The sequence below is a fragment of the Mustela putorius genome, unplaced genomic scaffold (assembly GCF_011764305.1).
Source record: "Mustela putorius furo isolate JIRA1106 unplaced genomic scaffold, ASM1176430v1.1 tig00000876_pilon_pilon_pilon, whole genome shotgun sequence".
Lineage (NCBI taxonomy): Eukaryota > Metazoa > Chordata > Mammalia > Carnivora > Mustelidae > Mustela > Mustela putorius.
The window spans coordinates 1,288,450-1,307,153 of NW_025421506.1; the positions used below are offsets into that span (position 1 = coordinate 1,288,450).

The following is an 18,704-nucleotide window of genomic DNA, read 5'->3' on the forward strand; positions in this document are numbered from 1 at the left end:
AAAAAAAAATCAAAATAAATTCTCCATACCCCAGGACTGCAGTCTATTCTTTGCTGAGACTGTAAGGCCTCTGCAGGGTCAGAGAATTTGATTGTAACCATAGCTTCTGGATTGGCAACAGAAATGCCATATCTGGCCCCCTCTCCTTTTACAAGCCAGCAAAAAACAACAGAGAGAATAAGAAGCAGCAAAGGAAACTTTCATCTTGATTAAAAATAGGAAATATTCATATCTGGACCCATAATACTGTGTTTAAAAAAGGTCTTTCGGACTAGTGGAAACTGTACTGGTGTGAAGACAAACATTTCAGATTTCTTGGGCAGAATAGGCAGAGTGCAGAATTCTTCAAAAGCGATGTCACAGCCTTGACTTGAAACAAGCTCAGGGTGCAGAGGTCCCTAGCAACATGCTGTCAGCACCGAGTGACCTCAGACCACGATTAAACAAACGTATAGGAAGCACACAGACACCCCATCTTTGCCACCTCAGAAAACCATGGGTAGGTGGGTGTAGGATAAACTGAGGGTGTAGGATAAATTGTAGGATAAATTGAGGGGAACAAGCAGCCCTCCAGGTTTTATGTTTGCTGAAGAAGAAGGGAGACGTCACCATGTGCCCCAAACTCCATTGAGTGGTTTCACTGGGAGGAGGGAACCTTTCAGCCAGCCTAGAGCCATTCATCGTTCACAGGGGCTTGGTAAGGTTTTTCTGGACACAAGAGGCCCAAAGTGACCACCTCATTCGTCCGGTCCGTACCCTTACTATTCTTTCTCATATGGTTCAAGAATAACATGCCCTCCTCAGCTCAAGGATAGAAAATATTAAAAAAGAAATCAGCATGAGATTTATGTGAACTTGTTGCATTTGAAAAGAAATACCACATATACACACAGAGGTAGAGGAGTAAAACACATTAGAAAGATTATATCACAAAACAGGTAAAAATTAAGACAACGTATTTCACAATCTGACAACATATATTAATACCAAATATACACACACTCACTTCAGTTCACCTAGGAAACCACCTTATAGAATTGCACTGTCTGAATTGATAGCTACTAATAATTGAATTATGGAACTATTTCCTAGTGCAACTGAGGAACTAAAATTTTAATTTAAAAACCGATACTCATTTCAATTATTGGAAAGCTTTTTAGTGTGTTTGGAACAATTTGGGCATGTGAATTTACTTTGCAACTGTAACTTTTATGAAATCTAAATACAGATCAAGTATTGCCAATGAAAATGTGTCTTAAGATATGTTCTAAGTATAAAATATGTACTAGATTTTAAAGGCTTAGTTCAGTTAAAAAGAATATAAAATAATTCATTGAAATGATAATATCATGGTTATAATGGGTAAAATAATATTAATAAAATTAATTTTATGAGTTTCTTTTTAAGTTTTTAAAGTGGCAACTAGAAATTTTTTAAATCACATGTGACTTGCATTATATTTCTATCAGATAGCACTGCTATAGAATAAAGCCACCAGGATGTGAAATAAGTGGGCAGGTATTATTCGAAGTAGCCAAAACCAAAGCAAAACCCCCAAAAGTGGATGCTTGTCCTTAGAGGAATGGAAAATACATACACATAATATGTCATGGACTATTACGAAGCCTTTGAAAAACACAGCTTTGCCAGTGGACTTGAATATCATGAAGAATTGTTATAGAAGAAAAACAGACTGCAGAGAAATGTGAGTCGTCCCAGAATATCCCAGTATGATAAAACAACCATACCAATCCTCAATAGCATATGTTATAAAACATGACCTGAGCATGAAAAAAAAAAGTGCAGAAAGCTAGATGTCAGATTATTTAACCTGGGTTACCTGTATGTGGTGGGCCAAGGCCAGGGAAGGGAGGGAAGCAAGTAGAATTTACAATGTTTAACTCCCTCCCTCTCCCAGCATATATGTATCTCATTTATGTGCAATTGTACCCCCCTTCCCTCCACACACATACTAGTGGAAAGGGAAGGACAGAGTTAGAACTATATCTAATGACTTGGTAGAGATGTCCAAGGTATGTTGCCAAGTGAAAAGAAGTTGTACGTGATATTTAAGTCGATTCATTCTAGTTCTGTAGAAGCAACAAATCCTCCATGTGCTTATATATGTTCAAAGAAAGGTGTGTGTGTGTGTGTGACTTTTTACTAGAAATGGATATTCCTTTCTGCAGTTGAAAAAAGAAGGAAACTTAAAAAAACAGGACAGTAATTATTAAGTTTTCCTTGAAATAAAAGAGCTCAGAGCAGAGATACAAACTTCCCAAGAACAGTAATTGCAACAGACAGAATTTGAATATAAGTTGGTTACAGAAGCACATTAGAAATAGCACAGAAATCCTCTTAGAGAGTCTCAGGTATAAAATAAAATAGATGTAAAGAATTAAAAAGAGAAAAATGAGTTAGAAAGAGAGTAGCCCTAGCAGACCAACGAGAACCAACATATGAATAACCAGCACCCTGGCATGCTATTGTCACAGGCTTTTCTGAAGGTTGACACAAAGAACATAGAGAAAAGACATGTAAATATACTTTCCTAAAATAAAATCTAAACGCTGAAAGGGCACATGAATTCCAAGAAAATTTGATACAAATGATCGATAGAAATAACCTAGTATATTGTACTTCAGAGAAAAAGCGTCCTTTGGGCATTTAATTTCATCCTTCTCCTCTGCTGACACACACACACACACACACACACACACACACACACCCCAGCTATTTACATATACATTTCAAAAAACTGTGCATGAACAAGAAAGAAAACATAACTAAAATAAATTACCCAAGGTATTCCAAAACCTTTTTCACATTTTTTTTTCTTTCTTGTGAATCACCTTTTGACTCAGTCATTGGTGTTTGTGTTTTCTCACACAATGTGGTCTTTGGGCTATTAAGAGAATTGGTGATGAGCATTTCATTAAAGAGCACCCAGCCATTGTCTCCAGAATTTTCTTTTGACACACATTATATCTCAGAACCCATTAAGGAAGGTTCTTCTCTGATTCCTACTAAGCAGCTTTGATGCTGATGCTTTCCTGGTCAATGGAAGTATCGGTGGAAGGTTTTGGATCTCAACCAGGACTTATTTTTCCTCTTCAAATGGTCTTAAAGTGACTTTTTGACCAAAAGGTAGTGCCATTTTCCAGTCCTGTCAGCAGGAAGAGAAACAAATCCTGCATGAGTAGGCTTTCTGTGATAGAACAGGTTGACTCCTTGAAGGGAGAAATGAATATCATGTATCCATGTACTTTATCATGTTGTTTCTTCAAAATACTCACTATTCTTCCCTCAGACATGATAATTCATCCATAGCCATTGATATCATGCTTATTATATGATTAGCTTTGGGTAATAGAATGTAGTAGAAGTGAAAGGTCTTTCCTAACAGAAGTTAGGAAACTAACCCCCCACCCCCACCCCGCCATAGTGGCTGCTGCTTTAGCCTGGGTCCTGGAAGTAAAGACAACATGAAATACAGCCAGAATTGACCCCCAGTAAGCACAAGCTGCAAGGAGAAAATAAACTTGTAAGTCACCAAGTTTTTTGGCTTATTTCTTATTGCAACAATATTTAGGGTCAGCTGACTGGTATAACTCTCTAAGCATACAGGATTTCAAACTTGGTTTTAGAATGATCTAAATGCTCTTTTAAAAGACTCCTGATTTCTGTAGGACTTCCTCCTGAGGAAGGCCATGAATGGGTAATAAATGACTGATCCTTCTCCTTGTAAGATTCTTGGCTACTTCAGGTCAACCAGGGTGAATGCACTGACCTCTCCTGAGATGTTCTGGAAGTAAGTCAGAGTGTGTCTGAGCCGTAGCCCCACTGTTGTGAGCCCACATTTATACCTGCATTCTGGTAATATGTCTTAAAATTGTAGGGTCAGAAAACATCTTTGGGACTGGAGGCAATAGCCCATCTTGAGATGTCACAGTAGTTCTCAGTGGGGATGGGTTTGAGGAAGACAGGGAAAGAGAGGAGGACAATGCTGGAGATATGAAAGGTTCACTCCCATTTTTCTCTTTCCGGTTAAAGCTGACTCCATGATGGAAATATCCATCTGTCAGGAATAGTGTGGTTTTTTTTTTTTTTCCCATCCCAAAGCAGGAAATTCAGCATCTGTACCTAGAGTTCCATTGGAGGAGGGGGCAAACTCAAAGTGCATCAGGGATCCAAGTGCAGTTCAGCATTGATGGAGCCAACAATGTGCAGCAGCCCCTTAAAGAAGACAAGCTGTGGTTTCCTCCTGGGATGACGTCACCAGGGCCGTTGACAATAGTGCTGGTGGAAAGTAGGATAAAACAGTTAGTTGAGCCTCAGAAGACAGAACGGTAGATGGGCAGAAGACACATTAAAAATAGCATAGAGTGGGAAGCTGATTTCCTCCCCACTTTCAGGTTAGGGTGGGTTAAGGACAGAGGCCCCAGAGAATTAGTTTTGATTCTCAAATTCTGTCTGGCCTCAAGGACTCCCCCCGTTTCTTCCAGAATAAGCCAAGAATCAATCCTCATAAAGCACTAGCACATTAAGAAGGGCGGATGGGGTAGGGGGATTGGTTTTGCAGGTAGAAAGCGTACAGGATGGGAGGTGCCAGTATGGGTCACAGGCCCCTGGTGGCCCCTCAAGTTGGGACGGCTCGGTGCACGGCTCGGTGCCCTTGAAAGGGAGGCAGTACCAACTAATTAATTATTGGGCATAAGTTAAGGGCACGGACTTTGGACAGAAAGACGTAAATTTTCTATCTTGATTGTGCTTGCATTCATTCTGCTTGGGAAAGTGGGATAGCCTTCTCAAGGCCTGATTTTATTGAACACCAAAAAGAGCAATAGTTTTTAACTTCTATGGAGGTTTTGGGGTTTAAATGAGCTAATTCACACCAATGGCCTATCACAAAGCTGGGGGCATAAGAAATGCTTGTGTAGCACTTGCTAGTTAGTATCATACTTCTTAGTCTCAGCTGAGAGAGGTCAAGACGAAAGGTGGTTTAGAACCATTGCACAAGTTCTTCTTTTTCTATTTTTAAAAGATTTATGTTTTTATTTGAGAGAGGGAGAGTGTGTGAGTGTGAGTGGGGGGAGGGCAGAGGCAGAAGGACAAGGAGACTCCTCGCAGAACAGGGAACCTGATGCGGGGACTCAATCTCATGACCCTGAGATTATGACCTGAGCCAAAGTCAAGAGCCAGAGGCCCAACAGACTGAGCCACCCAGGCACCCCATAAGCTCTTATTATTGAACACAGAGTTATAAAGTTATAAAAATAAGCAGATGGGGTCTGTACACCTAATTTGTTTATTAATAATGGCTACGAAGAAGTCAGACTCAAGGGTGCAATACCTGTTCAGTAGAGTTTGACAACAAGTTACCACATCGGATGTGTTTGCAGGCGGACTGGAGCTGAAGGCATTCTCTAAAAGGTGATAGCAGTCGAGGTCTATGGGGGTGCTGGAGAGTATCCCTGGAAGTGAAATAGAGTGCCCTCTGCTTTAATAACGATCAACATCAGCAAGCCCTCCTCCTGTTCTTAGCTTCCTCAACGCGCTCTGCACGTTTCACTCTACAATACACACAGCAGCTCTGCCTCTCGGCTCCCTGCAGTGGCTGATGCTGCCTTTGCAGGGTGGGGGGCACAGAGCCCTGAAAGCTGCCGCTCTGTGGGCTCCGGGACACAGGACACAAGGGACAGCCTGCAGTACCTGCAATGCAGGCTGTCATGAAGCAGGCGACGGTCCCCGCGATCAGCGCTCTCACTGCCCCTGCAGCGATATCGTGCTTTCTGGAAGGAGCCATGGATGCTAGGAGACATGGAAATAGGAGATTAAGGTGGAGGTCATTGATTGGGAATTCCAAATTCCCCACCTCTGAGAACTGTTCTGGGGCTGGACGTCTCAGGTGAGAGACTTTTCTTTTCTTTCCAAATTCACTGGGAAAGTCAAGATTCAGGGGCTTCGTGATGAGCTCCACATCCAGAGTTCTCTGGCCGGGGGGAGAAGAGAAGAAATATGTCCACACCAGAAGGTCCAGAAGCTTCCCTTTTCTGAAGAAGAAGCAAGTTCTCCATTTTATTCTAAGTTTCACCACAGCGTCTGGAGGCCGTGGCGACGCAAATGGGTCTCAAGGTAGGACGCAAACATCTCCAGCTCATCATCACCAGCTACTTCCGTGCCTACGGCTGACATCACTAACTAATCACAGCATTTCCCTGCTTGCCCTTGGCCTCAGAATCCTTCTCCAGGTGGCCTTTTTAAGTCCACTGGAACTGGCATGCACAGCGAAGTCTATGCATCGTCCCTGGGTAGAGAAGCACTGGTATATTTGAACAAATTCTTCCTGACATTAGCTGGGGTTACATAAGAAAACTATATTGTAGAGCAGGAATTAAAAAAAAAAAAAAAGACCTCAAAGCATTTACTACTGTCACAGGACCTTCTTTCCCCCCAGACGCCAATAATGTTATAGAGAAAGATGGAGATCGAAAGTATGTTTATGTCACATACATTGTTGAAGAATATTCTTTTCACTTACTGAGTCCACCGATCACTATTCCTAGGGAACCAAAATTAGCGAAGCCACAGAGAGCATAGGTGGCAATTGTCTCTGAACGAATCTGTAAATAAGCACAAACACACAGAAGTATACATGGTGCGACTCAGCTTAGTAAGTCTGACATCCTAACCAGGCTTCCTTTTCTGACTATGGAATCGATATGGACAAGTGAACGTGCAGTGCATGGTGTCAAACACCTATTTATTTCCTAGACCACCCCTCTTTTCCATCTTCCCTTGAATTTGGAGAGAGAGAAAGGGGCTGTGCGGATTTGGAGACTCTACAAAGGAGTTGGGACCACAAGTCTTAGTCTCTACAGATGCTACTTTCTGCCCAATGATAACCCCTAACATTCATGGCCACTTGCTATCATGTGCCAGCCTACTGAGGATATCAGATTGGTCCCAGAAGCTACTCACATTACATTTGTTGGATGAAGGACTTATCTAGGAAGTATAAAGAGCTGTTATAATTTGTTAATAAGACAAACATCCAATAAAAAATGGCTAAAGAGATTTCAAAAAAGACATTTAAATGGCCACAAGCACATGAGAAGATGTTCAACATCATTCATTCACCAGGGAAATGCAAATCAGAACAATAACATACCACTACACATCCATGAAAATGGCTAAAAAATGGACAATACCAAGTGCTGACAAGGATGTGGAACAACAGGAATTCTTGTATGTTGTTGGTGGGAATGTAAAGCGACACAGTCTGTTTATAAAGTACAAACATACTTGGCAGTTTCTTATCAAGTTAATAGACACAGCCAGTCTCACCCAGCAATAACACTCCTTTGAAATTTTCCCAGGAGAAATAAAAGCATATGTCCATAACAAGACTGTACTGGAGTATTTATGGCAGCTATACTCATAATACCTTCAAGCTAGAAACAACCCAAATGTCTTGAGACAGACAAATGGATAAATAAATTATGGCTATCCATAAAATAGAATACTACTCTGCAGTTAGAAGGAAAAGGCATGAAACAAAATGAATGCTGAGTGAGTCCACCTGCCTGAAATTTTACAAGCAAAAGTAATCTATAGTGAACGAAAAATCAGGCTGCCTGGGAATGACGGGGCGGGTAGGGATATTGTTGACTGCAACCGGCCATGAGAGAAATTTCCGAGGTTTTCTATGTAATCACGGAGGATGAGGTTACACAGGCGGTACATTTGTCACAACCTGTATATACAACCAAAAAGGGGTCTTTTTTGTACGTAAATTATACTTCAGTGAAAAGGAATTATATTAGTAAAAATGAAACTCTTAGGTATCAAAGAGTTCCTTTCATTCTGGTTGTGGTGTGCTTGCCTTTCTTTGGTCTTCAGATCTAACCATCCCTTAGAAGTATTAGGTGGAAGAATGGTCATGGGCAGTAAGGAGATGGGAGATGAATTTGTAGAAGGAAGAGAGCATGGTCCTCCAGCTCTACTCTGATGGCCAAGAGGTGTTGCTTGGCCCAGATAATTCTTTCTCAGGTTGAGGGACTGACTACAGGACACTCAAAAGTTTCAGTGGACTTTGTTGTTCACCAGAAACTCACCCAATCTGGCAAAGGCACCCACACAATTGAGGCAATAATTTTCTTTTCTAAAACCCTGAAAAATCTCTGATTTGGTTTAAAGAACAAACCAGGAAAATATGACATTCAAAATTAGTAATGCCTTTTTATCCCCCAACTAACTAGATTTTTTTAAAAGCTCACATTCGAGACTGAAGTGGACACATAAATTTTTTTGTTGATTATAAGGCCTCTCTTCTCTTTCATGGTTTTCTCAGAACGCCTTTGTTGATATTTTCAATCAGCGTGCATATAGCAGGCAGGAAAAAAAATAACGTATTTGAGCAATCCGCTGTTTCTGGAAAAGCTCATCCTCATTCCCAGCGCTCTCTAGTGCTTTTCATTTAGTTCAATTGGCTTTAAAAACAGGCAGGCTTATTAAGAGACCGTGGGGAGGGAGATGGCACAGAGCACTTGAGATTCCTCTTTCCTGTTTCTGGGGGTCTGTGGAAAGGGGATACACAGATGTGGCCATATAGGGTTTTATAATAAGAGGAAAAGGAGGTGAAATGATGCTACTTTGCCTTTTCCCATACATGTGCAAGATTACATGAGAACAGCTCCACCACACTGGGAAATGAATAATATATCATACAGCTCTCCTAGCTCCTGAGCAAAGATGCTGTGTATTCAAGGACAGTCTTCGCAGCACTGCTTCCAATGGCAGGAAATTGGTCACAGTGTCCATCCACAAGAGACTGGTTAAAATACACAATGGTGTGTTCATACTAGAGAATACGTTTTCACAGATACCGAGGGAGAAAGGCATCCAAGATATGTTATTACGGGCATAGAGCAAAGTTAAGAGCATACTCTGGTACAGGGAGAAGAGCTGAGTGGCAGAGAAATAAGGAGGAAGCTTACTTTTCCCTCTTGCCTTTTTGTACCTTTTGAATTCTGAACCATGATATGTATACATCGAATGTAAACAAACAAACATGCAAAGTATTATTTTTATGCTAAGAAAGAAAAGATGACGGAGTAGCAAAGAGCTCATTCTGTGGACAATGTGCTCCATACATAGTCTGACCCGGACAACACTGGGTTTTGTTTCATAGACCCAGATCTTATGCTTCGGTTGTGTGGTCCCTTTTCCGGGAGATGCTACAACACTCCCACCACTTGTTGGTGGGTAAACAAAAATTGCAGGGACTCATCCCCATTTTGTTGACTGGAAATAAGAAATTAGGAAAAACAAAATGCTTTTGCCATTATGACTCAACAGTAGCAGAAGCCCTTGGGCTCCTGTCTCCAAATGTCCTCTGTAGGTCTCTGCCTCTTGCTGGGCTCACCCAACCCAAGTCGGCCCTCCTGTTCTGTCTCTGTTCTAATAATGACTGTTCACAAACCTGGTTGGCACCCCCAGGATTGTGAGCTTGCTTTGCTCATTAAAAAACTACTTTCTCCTGGCAACTGGAACTTGGAGATGGAAAGCAATTCACTTAATTTAGCCCATTGTTTACTTTTGGCAGGGAAACAGACTGGTTTGTGGTGGCATCCAAACAATGAAGACATTTGGCCAAGCTCCACTGTATGGTCAGTTGAAGAATAAACATTTGAGAAACAGGAGACCTACAGAACCACTGTTATCAGATGTATGGGTCCAATGCCTCTGGCCATAAAACACGAATCAGAACTCTGTTGAGAGTCTGCTGTTGTATCTGTAGAATACATAGGAGTGAATTCGCATGTTTGGTCTTTAGGGTACTGGGAGAGATGATCGTGGTGTTCAGTGGTAGGCAATCCCAGAACGTTGGGCAGTGTGATTTTCCTCCCCTTTCCTTTTAAAGCCAAATACATGCCCAGAACATTCATTACAAATGGCTTGTTTCAATGAGTAATGGTGGTGGTCCGAAATATTCCCCATTTCCCTAAGAGTTTCCATGTGTGTGACCGTTCTGTTTTTCAGGAAGGGAAAAGCTGGAGACTTGGCTGTTAAATATGACCTAAGTCATGGCTTCACCTGAGCTCCCTTATCCCATTCAAGGCCAAGCAGGCATGGGCATCTCCTTGGAGCCCATTGACCTGAAGTGCTAGCTAGTTAGAGGATGCTTGTCCAGAAAGTTCAGGCCATAAGCCAAGCTCTTCTCTTTCCTCACCCACTTGGAGAGGAGCAGTTGTGTCTCCCTATTTCTTTAGGATGTCCAGGCACTATCTTGCCTTTGGGCAGTTTCTCCGAGTCCACAGAATTTCTAAAACTGGAAGGAAGAGAACTCCAAGATTATTAGACAATGAGCCCATGAGGGCAGAGGCCTTATCTCTTGTTCAATGTTGTGACCTCCGTGCACATGCGCATTGTACATAGAAGGCAGGTAGCAAATATTTGTTGACTGATTGATTCCAGCCCCAGCTCCTACGACTCCAGGTTTGGATCTATGGCTCTCAAGAGTCAATGATCAGAGCAGGAAGGATTAGCTGTGTTGACACTCACACAGACACAGGCATATGGATTAATTCAACATAATGGAAAACTAGGAGGTGCTATATTCATTCACTATGGTTCCCTGAGATCAGGGATTTTTGTTCTGTTTTGTTCTCTGACGTATCCCCAAGTGCCTAGCCTACTACACAGAAGCACCTGTGACTATTTGACGAATGTATATATGTGATAAAGAAGTGTGTTCTGAAATCAATATATTTACTCACCGACATATATTGCTGCACGCCATCTACAAATTTGGGTCCGGCCTCCTTTCTTAAACGGATCAATTCTGAGAGGTGCTCATAAGCCACAAATTCATTGAAAAATGTCTTATAGCCTATGAGTTTGGCAACCATAAAGCTGTCTTGCCAGTCTATTCCCATCATGAAGGAAAAGGGCATGAAGATGTAGGAGCATATTATCTATAAAACCCAAAAATAGATACTTTATTAGAGTGGTGATTTGCTTCTGCGTTGGTTCTTCTGCGTTACTGTTGTGACAAGATTTTTCCCAACCCCTCTGTGTCTCCTTGAAGCATAGAACTCCCTTCACATCACCTTTCCCATCTCCACCCATTAGGAGTCAAGCTGGCATCAAGCCATTTGAGAGAACCTGGATTCCTGGCATGAGGCCAGTCATTCTCTCCTGAAGGGTGATAGGACATGGAGGGGGGAAGGGCAGTGGTGGGAAGACAGGAGATACATGAGAAGTGTGTGCACTGTGTAAGAGTATACTACAGGTGGCTAGGGAAGGCAATTCACAAACCTCCTTTTTTTTTAAACAAAGATAGGCAGAAGCAAAATGGAGGAGAGACATGATAGCATTATACCTCAAAACTCAGTTGTGGGTAGTCAAACATGTTTCCAAACCAGGACAGGGCCGCATTCACAAAAGACAACAGGGACAGGAAGGCAATCAGGTTCACAGCGATGTTTGCCACCAGGGAGATGGATGAGGATGCTCCCTGTGTTGCGGCTTCTAGGAGGTTCCTTGAATCGCTTTATCAAAAAACAGCAATTTCAGAATTATCAAGGTATTGTCAGTGATGGACATCATAGGTGTAGAAATGTCATAATCAGAGCTCATTTGGTTAGAAACAAACTGTCAGCCTCCTGCCTTGGTCAAAATACCATCAAATCATGATGCCATTTATAATTGCTGAGTGTAGGTGATGGCAAATGGGTGTCTAACCATTCTACTACTCTGTTAATTAGGGGGGATTTATAATGAAAAATTTGGGAAATGATACAAATATTATAGGTTTTGGGGCTTCTGGTTGGCTCAGTGGGTTAAGCCTCTGCCTTTGGCTCAGGTCGTGATCTCAGGGTCATGGGATTGAGACCTGCATCGGGCTCTCTGCTCAGCAGGGAGTCTGCTTCCCCTTCTCTCTCTCTGCCTGCCTCTTTGCCTGCTTGTGATTTCTCTCTGTCAAATAAATAAATAAATAAAATCTTTAAAAAATATTATAGGTTTTAAAAATTCTATTAATGTAGCCACCAGAAAATATTTATAAAATATTCATGGTATAAGCACTAGTAATTCAAAGGAGACCTGAATATCTATCACCTCATGGAAGAAGTGGAATGTCACCATCACCTTGGAGCACTTCTCCTTCCCTAATCTTATTCTCTTCTCTTCAATCTTAGAGGTATCTGTCTCCTAGAAGTTGCTTATCATTCCCTTCCTTTTCATTTTTCCTACATGAGGGTGTGCCTAATTAATACGTTGTGTAGGTTTGCACATTTGCTCAACTTTGTAAGTGGAAGCACACATATCCCATATGTGTATTCTTCCACAACTTGCTCTTCACTGACTGCAGCTACATACAAACAAGGGATAAAGCTCAGCAACATGCCCGTTGATGGATTCTGTTACTGAACTAGATTCTTTTGACTATCCTAAACCCCTTCATCTTTTTCACCCTTTTTTCTCTTTCTTTTGCCCAGGACAAAAGAAAAGGAATTGATGAGAGGTTAAAGATACCCATATCACACCTTCATTCTCCCTCTTATATAAGAAAGTTCCAGAAATGGTTGTCCCATGGCTCTCCAGTGGTCGCGAATCAGGGCTCAATAAACACTACACTATATTTTACATGAAGCATCTACACTGAACTGCTCAGGAAGTGCACTGACATTCAAGTATTTAGGAAGATTTCCAAATATTAAAAAGGGATTTTGTTTTTGGAAGTCTCGTGAAGTCTAAAAGTCACTGAGAAATTCACCTTAATACCACGACTCACTCTGCTCTCCAATGATCAAAGTTTTGCTGTGCTTTGAATCTGGAACCCGCCCCCCCACCCCCGCCTCAGCCGACTCCCCAGCTGGTATGAATTCGATGTCCCACTTACCCACTTTCCATTTTCATGGCGTTCTTGAGGGTTATTTTAGGTGTTTCTGTCTCAGGCCAAAAGAGTTTAGCCACAGCCAACGAAGCAGGTGCAGACATGACTGAGGCAGTTAACAGGTGGGAGGGGGAAACCTGTGATTTCAGGAGAAAGAAGGTCAACTGAGGTTTAGCTTTTCTGTCGAGTTCAGGATGAACAGCCCAAAAGCCCTACAGGGGAAGAGAAGGGTAGCATTGAACGCTATGCCAGGAAAGTGTTTCTTTGGAGGCTTGGAAGCACTCAGTGAGCCAAGTCGGTATCACCTTGAGAGTCAGAGGGAGGAGGGAGGAATTGGTGTTAATTGACCACATCTTTTGGGGAGAAGCTCAAAACCAAAATCTAATCATTTCAGAAGAGAATTAATTCTGTGTAAGAACTTCCAGATTCCTCTACCTCTCTGCAGACCTTCTGAACGTTTACATAGTCCCTAAAGCCCATATTTCATCACCTCATCAGTATAGACTGGGGGAGTATCTGGGGATGCAGGCTCAGACACTCCCCTCCCTGTCTTCCTTTCGCTCTCCTGAAATCCGTGGTGCCCTTATATAATATTCATTTATCCAGAGTCCCTGTAATCTGTAAGGGATTTCTGTTTCCCTCACTGTGGACCTGCTTAAACTTTCTTCCCTTTCCTCCCCAAACCCTTATTTTGTTTCGGGATTCCCTTCCCTGTATTTTCAGAATGGCAGTATCTGGATCCCCCCCCCCCCACCCCCACTCCCTTGCAGCCAGCACATTTCTGCCGGCAGAATTCCTACAGTGGTGGTGGAGTGGGCCATCTGTGGATCCAGACAAGTTGCTATTCCTGAGATCTCTGTCACCTTTTTACTCTTCTCTCTTCCTCGTGGTTGGCTCTCAGAGGCCCGGATGAGGCGGAGGGATGAAACTCACCTATCTTGTAAGAACTGCTAGTCACCTGGGCCCACAGCTGTGTGTTCTTCCATTTCTCCACTGGGGGTTGCCTCTACGTGGAGCTTAGAAGCTCTGTGCTTGGAGCATGAGCATCAGTTAATGATGGTCTGCTGCACTGGGCCACAGCCGACCAGCTCTCCAACTGGGTTGTATGTTAGAATATACAGGAAGAGTTTTTAAAGAAACAGTGCTGCTTAGGTCTCACCCCAAGAGATTCTGGCTTAATTATTCTGCAGTATGGGTCTGGGCATTAGGGTTTTTAAAAGTTCCCAGATGATTCTAATGTGCAGTAAGTTTTGGGAACCACTGTCCCAAAGCACAGGTCAAAAAAATTTTTCTCTGAAGGGGCAGAGAGTAAACATTTTTGGCTTTCAGGCCACAACTACCCAACTCTGTAGCATGAAGGCTGCCATACAGAAATGAATAGAAGGAGCTGGTTTCCAGTGAAACTTTAGTTACCAAAAGGGGGAGCAATTTGGTTTGACCCGTGAGCCATACTTTGCTGAACCCTGGTCTTGACTGCTTTTACTAGTGACAGTGATAGTGGTTTTTGTTGTTGTTGTTGTTTTACATATTTAAGTGTTCAACCACAGTAACCTCATAATACGATTTCATTCTGCCACAGTTGGATCTAATTCACATTTGGGTGGCAGGGATTTGAAAGTGAAGTCACAAAGCCCCTCAGGGTTACTCTACTCAAATGCCAAAGGAAGAGTGAAGGACATGTTTTGCCTCCTTTTCTGGCAGTAGTGGTAAAGAAAAGACAGAGATAAAGCAGTAAACAAATGAGAGGTCGAATTTTCCATAAATTTATCTTCAAATATCCTTACCCCAAAGGAAATGTATGCACCTAAGACACTTCCGGCAATGGTAGAGAACCCAGCGGTCATGATTGCGTGGAGTTCAGACTTGGTGACGTGTGGTAAGTATGGTCGGACTAGCAGTGGAGACTCTGTCTGGAAGCAAAGAAAGACTAGATTGAACGTTTCTTTTTAAACCTTAGGAGGATTTGCCAATCTACTCAAGATTCTTTTATTCTTTCTTTCTTTCATTTTTTTTTTTTTTGTTAAAGTGGAGCCCGATGTGGGGCTCAAACTTGAACCCTGAGATAAAGATCTGAGCTGAGACCGAGAGTTGGACACCCAACTGACTGAGCCACCCAGGTGCCCCAAGATTCCATTTTCTAAAGCAGTATGTCTTTCTTTCTTTTTAAAGATTTACTTCTTTATTCCAGAGAGAGGAGAGAGAGAGAGAGAGAGAGAGAGAGAGAGAGAGAGGACACGAGCAGGAGGGGCAGAGGGAGAGGGAGAGAGAATCTTAAACAGACTCATGACAAGCGCAGAGCCTGATGCAGGCCTCAATCCCACCGCCCTGAGATCACCACCTGAGCTAAAACCAAGAGTTGGACTTAAAGTAGTCTTTCTAAGTGTGAACCACAGACAGCTCTATCAGCATCACCTGGGAACTTGGTAGACGTGCAAATTCTCAGACTTACAGATTCAGAAACTCTGGGAATGGGACCAGCAATCGTGTTTGAACAAGCCTTCCAGGTGGTTCTGATGCATGTTCATTTGAGAACCCACACCATCAATGTCTGGGTCATTGAACTCCACGTCAGTGTGCAGATAGAGTCATGTGTCAAGTCTGCAAAGTCTGTAAGGCCAGTTCATATAAGGTCCCCACCAGTCTAGGATTAGAGTCTGGTGGCCAGATACTCTTTTCTAAGATTGGAATACTATTGCCTGAGTAACTGCCCTGGCCTTCTGAGCTGGAGATTTCCCATCTCCAAGTTCTTCTTGACAGACCATATACCTCTTTGCTCACACCACACGGACATAGAGATGCAAGTATAAAAAAATACCAGCAATAACAAGGACAGGTGCCTGCAGGCACTTTCCTAATTGGTAATCAGACACCCCACTCTTCCCCTTGGGTGGAAAGGAATTAGAGTGCAGTTGTAAGGGCTTGAGTCCCATTAAGGAGGACAGGCGGCCTGCGACGTGGAGCTCTCCATAAATAATAGCTGTACTTTTAGCATATTAAGTATCAAATTGAGCATCACAGAAGCATGTGTGCAATTTTACAATTTTCCCCTCATTATTTGTAATTGTTCTATAAGATTGAATGTGTTGAGCTTCACTTCATGGACTAAATAGAAACTCAGTACATAAGCCCTCTTACCCCGCAGGTAGGAGTAATCAAGTCAAGAAGGTGTTCTAATTAGTCCTGAGAGATTTTATGGCTATAATTATAACGATTTCAACTCCTAGGGAAGGAAGTATGGGCCCCGCCCTAAAGACTATCCTCCAGGCTTGCAAGCTGGGCTTACCAATAAGGCTCAGCCTGCCCGGAGCAGCTGTAAGCCTCAGATTTGGAGTTGGAGTTGGAACTGTGCGTTTCTCTGGGTGACTTGAATTTTGCTTCAAATCCAATTTCCTTGGGTAGTGGTACTGGCAAGCATTCACACGTTTCCTGGGTGTGATTCCATTTTGCTTGAAGCTACCTATTCTGAGTGGCGAGGAGGATTACGATCTCTTCCTTATCCACCCCTTAGGAAGGCTGCTGTTTTGAAGGACAACCCATTGGCTTCATATTTCCTTGCTTAAGTAGGCTTCAGGCAAAGCACTTATCCGTGTGATGGATCAGGAAGATGAAAATGCTTTTTTTCATCAGCATCTTTCTTCAGGCCCAGCTAAGACAGACCGTTGGCCCATTCAGACAAGTTGAGAATAATCTCCAGTATTTATACAGCTGCAGGGTCATTGGTGGAAAGCCTTTTTTGGCCTCTTTCATTTCCACAAGCATTATCCCACAGAAAAGGAGGCTGCCTGTTACATCTCTGCAGCTTCTGGGTAAGTGGTGAACTCCATTTGAGTGGGTGACCCTCTAGCCTCTGGACGGTGGGTTGGAGACGTCAGCAATTCAATCAGCTCACAAAAGACTGGTTGAGAATCTACACAGGAGAAGCCCAGCGCTTTGATAAAATGATTCCACCTTTCCTCCTCTCCATAAACTTTCAAGAACCCAAATTTGACACTGGGACACTCGGAAGGGGGCTCTCTCATACACTCTCTCTCTCTCTCTCTGGAATCTGGACATTGTCAGTGCTGGTGGTTCCCTATTTTGACACCCTGCCCCTGACACTAAAAAACAATAATATCGTTATGTTACTTATTCTGCTTTCTGGAAAAGTATACATTTCAACAGGTGTTTTGTTTTTGTTTTTTTGAGATTACAACTTACCTGTCCGACGAATATATTGCCAGCAGCAACTACAGATTCAATAGGAGATGATCCCATAGTAACTAGCATTACCCATCCAACCTAAAGAGGTAAAGGGACAAAGTCAGCGAAGAGCTCTTTGTATACACAATACTTCAAAATAGGGATGAAAGTCTTTGGGGGGAAAATACCTTCCACCATTGTTGGCCGGCCTGTGATGGTGCTAAGAATGAGTGTAGGTTATCTAGTCTACAGAGCGGATGTATCCAGTCCTCCTATGTGAATGGTAAGTCTGAATCATTGTATATATTTTGAATTCATACATTCAATAGGCAAACAATTGTCTACTGAAACATTTTATAAGAGTAATAAATCATAGTAATCGCTAACAGTCATGATAAGATTCACTGCATTCCAAGCACTGTTTTATGTCCTTGATCCAGGGAACACATTTAATTATCATAATAGCCCTTTGAAGGAGGTCTCATAATCATGGCCATCTTATAGAATAGGAATCCAAGGCACAGAACAGTTTAGTTATTTTGTCTAAGATCACCCAGCTAAGAAGCAGTGGGATGTAGTTGAGGTTTGGCTTTTTCTACTGAACTCTCAAATGAACATGGTTGATGGTCCCCTTTCTTTACTGGCCCTTCCAACTAGAGACTGTGGTGTCCGCTTCAGGATGGGGACCTTCTGTTGCATTCTCTCCTTCTTTTCTGCTTAGATCTGAGCACAGAAATGAATGCTGAATGTTGAAGTCAACAATCAGAAAATTATGGGCCCTGGCACATTCTTGCTGAAATTTTGAATTTTGCTGGTGTTCTGGTTTCTCTCTTTTTCTCTCTCTCCCTGTCTTGCTCCATCCCTCCTTCCCTCTATTTTATGTATTTTCAAGGATCAAAGGAGGGCTATGGCTGTGTCCAAACTCTGTATACACTGCCGGGCTCATGTGTGCAATCAAACTAGCTCACACATTTCCTCATGCTCTGATTTAACACGAATGTACTAGGACTGATAGTTGCTGGGGTGACAGGAATGAGGTGAACTTTCCAGGCTTTTTTTTTTTTTTTAAATTTGTGTGTGCTTATCAAACTCCCTCAGAAACGCAAAGCAGCTTCCCGTTCTTACTTGGATCCTCTGGCAACTCCTAGACCAAGAGCCTCCACTTTTGCAATGTCCTGAGGAGAAGGAGGGACTCTGTGTAAGGCTCAGGGAACACAGCCAGGTTGAAGGAAGGATGCTGTTCTCCCCACGGGCATGTGCTCTGAATTACTAAGGTTTTAGGAAGATAGCCAGTAACCACTGACAGCGAGTTAAAGCCCTGTTAGAGGTTCCTAAGGTGAAATCGCCTTAGGGCCCCACGTAGGATTTTTTTGATTCGGGTCTAATAACTTGGGATGGAAGAGGAGGTGGTAGTGAATCTTGGTACAAACAGTAAGGCTGTTCGAGAAAACCTGGATAAAAGGCATTTAAGACTTTGTCCCTAAAATCGCTGCTGTACACTTGTCACCCAACCTCTGCAAGTCCCAGTACCTTTCTAATGATCCACTGCATCAGGCCAAGGTAGTAGAGCATGGACATCACGGTGCTGAAGAAAACCACAATTGGCAGGACCTGGGGGGCAAGG

The 18,704-nt window shown here is 42.6% G+C and overlaps 1 protein-coding gene across 2 annotated transcripts in view; it reads right to left on the reverse strand.

Moving 5' to 3' along the window:
* Nucleotides 1-839: 839 nt before the first annotated feature.
* The window catches only part of SLC28A3 (solute carrier family 28 member 3), a 61,013-nt gene continuing 43,148 nt past the window's right edge, over nt 840-18,704 (reverse strand). For both annotated transcript variants that reach the window (XM_004774099.3, XM_045086076.1), the window contains 11 exons: nt 18,611-18,691; nt 17,099-17,179; nt 14,686-14,811; nt 12,908-13,038; nt 11,387-11,555; nt 10,782-10,979; nt 6,542-6,623; nt 5,713-5,811; nt 5,354-5,474; nt 4,144-4,299; nt 840-3,166 (listed from right to left, as the gene is read on the reverse strand). In XM_004774099.3, coding sequence (XP_004774156.2) covers nt 4,173-4,299; nt 5,354-5,474; nt 5,713-5,811; nt 6,542-6,623; nt 10,782-10,979; nt 11,387-11,555; nt 12,908-13,038; nt 14,686-14,811; nt 17,099-17,179; nt 18,611-18,691 — 1,215 coding nt within the window. In that variant the 3' untranslated portion in view covers nt 840-3,166; nt 4,144-4,172. The remainder of the gene's footprint in view (nt 3,167-4,143; nt 4,300-5,353; nt 5,475-5,712; nt 5,812-6,541; nt 6,624-10,781; nt 10,980-11,386; nt 11,556-12,907; nt 13,039-14,685; nt 14,812-17,098; nt 17,180-18,610; nt 18,692-18,704) is intronic.